This window comes from Corvus brachyrhynchos, unplaced genomic scaffold (assembly GCF_000691975.1).
Source record: "Corvus brachyrhynchos isolate BGI_N302 unplaced genomic scaffold, ASM69197v1 scaffold640, whole genome shotgun sequence".
NCBI lineage: Eukaryota > Metazoa > Chordata > Aves > Passeriformes > Corvidae > Corvus > Corvus brachyrhynchos.
In genome coordinates, this window is record NW_008235525.1 from 19,833 (window position 1) to 21,465 (window position 1,633).

General features: G+C 68.0%; 1 protein-coding gene across 1 annotated transcript in view; it reads left to right on the forward strand.

Annotated features, from left to right (window-relative positions):
• ERCC1 (ERCC excision repair 1, endonuclease non-catalytic subunit) overlaps positions 1–1,633 on the forward strand; it is a gene marked incomplete at its 3' end in the record, with an annotated part of 5,369 nt that overhangs the window by 2,605 nt on the left and 1,131 nt on the right. The window contains exons 2-3 of the mRNA XM_017744984.1: positions 96–376; positions 1,004–1,395. Of these exons, the coding sequence (XP_017600473.1) occupies positions 96–376; positions 1,004–1,395 (673 nt within the window). The remainder of the gene's footprint in view (positions 1–95; positions 377–1,003; positions 1,396–1,633) is intronic.

Below are 1,633 nucleotides of genomic sequence, written 5' to 3' on the forward strand. Positions count from 1 at the left end.
ATGGTCAGCCCGCGGCAGGTGGGCGGGGCCATGTCGCGACATGGGGGGGAATTGTCCCTCGATATCGCACGGTGCGGAGTCCTATCGCGACATAGGGGTGTCCTGTCCCCCGATATGACAGGGTTTGGGCTCATATCGCGACATGGGGGTGTCCTTCCCCCCGATATCGCGGGGTTTGGGCTCATATCGCGACATGGGGGTGTCCTTCCCCCCGATATCGCGGGGTTTGGGCTCATATCGCGACACGGGGACACCCCGGGCTCTGTCCCCAGCGCGGGAATCCGGTGCTGAAGTTCATCCGCAACGTCCCGTGGGAGTTCGGGGACATCGTCCCCGACTACGTCCTGGGCCAGAGCAGCTGCGCCCTCTTCCTCAGGTGAGCGGGGGCGGGGGGGTCCCCAGGTGTCCCCTCAGCGTCCCCGGTGTCCCCTCAGCGTCCCCGGTGTCCCCAGGTGTCCCCAGGTATCCCCAGGTGTCCCCTCAGCATCCCCGGTGTCCCCAGGTGTCTCCTCAGCATCCCTGGTGTCCTCAGGTGTCCCTGGGCGTCCCCAGGTGTCCCCGGCTGTCCCCTCAGCATCCCCGGTGTCCCCAGGTGTCCCCTCAGCATCCCTGGTGTCCTCAGGTGTCCCCGGGCGTCCCCAGGTGTCCCCGGCTGTCCCCTCAGCATCCCCGGTGTCCCCAGGTGTCCCCAGGTGTCCCCGGTGTCCCCTCAGCATCCCCGATGTACCCCGGTGTCCCCCGGTGTCCCCTCAGCATCCCCGGTGTCCCCAGGTGTCCCCGCCGCTTCCCCAGGTGTTCCCCGGTGTCCCCAGGTGCCTCCAGGTGTCCCCTCAGCATCCCCGGTGTCCCCTCAGCATCCTCGGTGTCTCCAGGTGTCCCTGGGTGTCCCCAGCTGTCCCCTCGGTGTCCCCGGGCGTCCCCGGTGTCCCCTCAGCGTCCCCAGTGTCCCCAGTGTCGCCGGGTGTCCCCGGGTGTCCCCTCAGCGTCCCCGGTGTCCCCCCAGCCTCAGGTACCACCACCTGAACCCCGACTACATCCACGAGCGGCTCCGGAGTTTGGGGCGCAGCTTCGGCCTCCAGGTGCTGCTGGTGCAGGTGGACGTGGTGAGGTGGCCTTGTCCCTGTCCCCGTCACTGTCACCCTGTCACTGTCACCCCGTCACTGTCACCCCGGGACCCCCATCCCTGTCCCCTCCTTGTCCTCGGCTCTCCGTCTCCCTCCCGTCCCTGTCCCCTCCCCGTCCCCATCCCGGTGGACGTGGTGAGGTGGCCCTGCGGTTGTCACTGTCCTTGTCACTCTGTGCCCTCACCCATGTCCCTGTCACCTCCCCTGTCCCTGTGCCCTCACTCTGTCCCCATCTTCTCTGTTCCTGTCCCCCTGTCCTCTCTGTCCCCCTGTCCCCTCCCCTGTCCCTGTCCCCCTGTCCTCTGTCCCTGTCCCCCTGTCCCCTCCCCTGTTCCTGTCCCCCTGTCCATGTCCCCACAGAAGGATCCCCTGTCTCCTCTGTCCCCTCCCCTGTCCCTGTCCCCTCTGTTCCTGTCCCGCTGTCCCCTCAGCTGTCCCTCTGTCCCCTCCCGTGTCCCCTCTGTCCCCTCCCCTGTCCCCTCTGTCCCTGTCCCCTCTGTTCCTGTCCC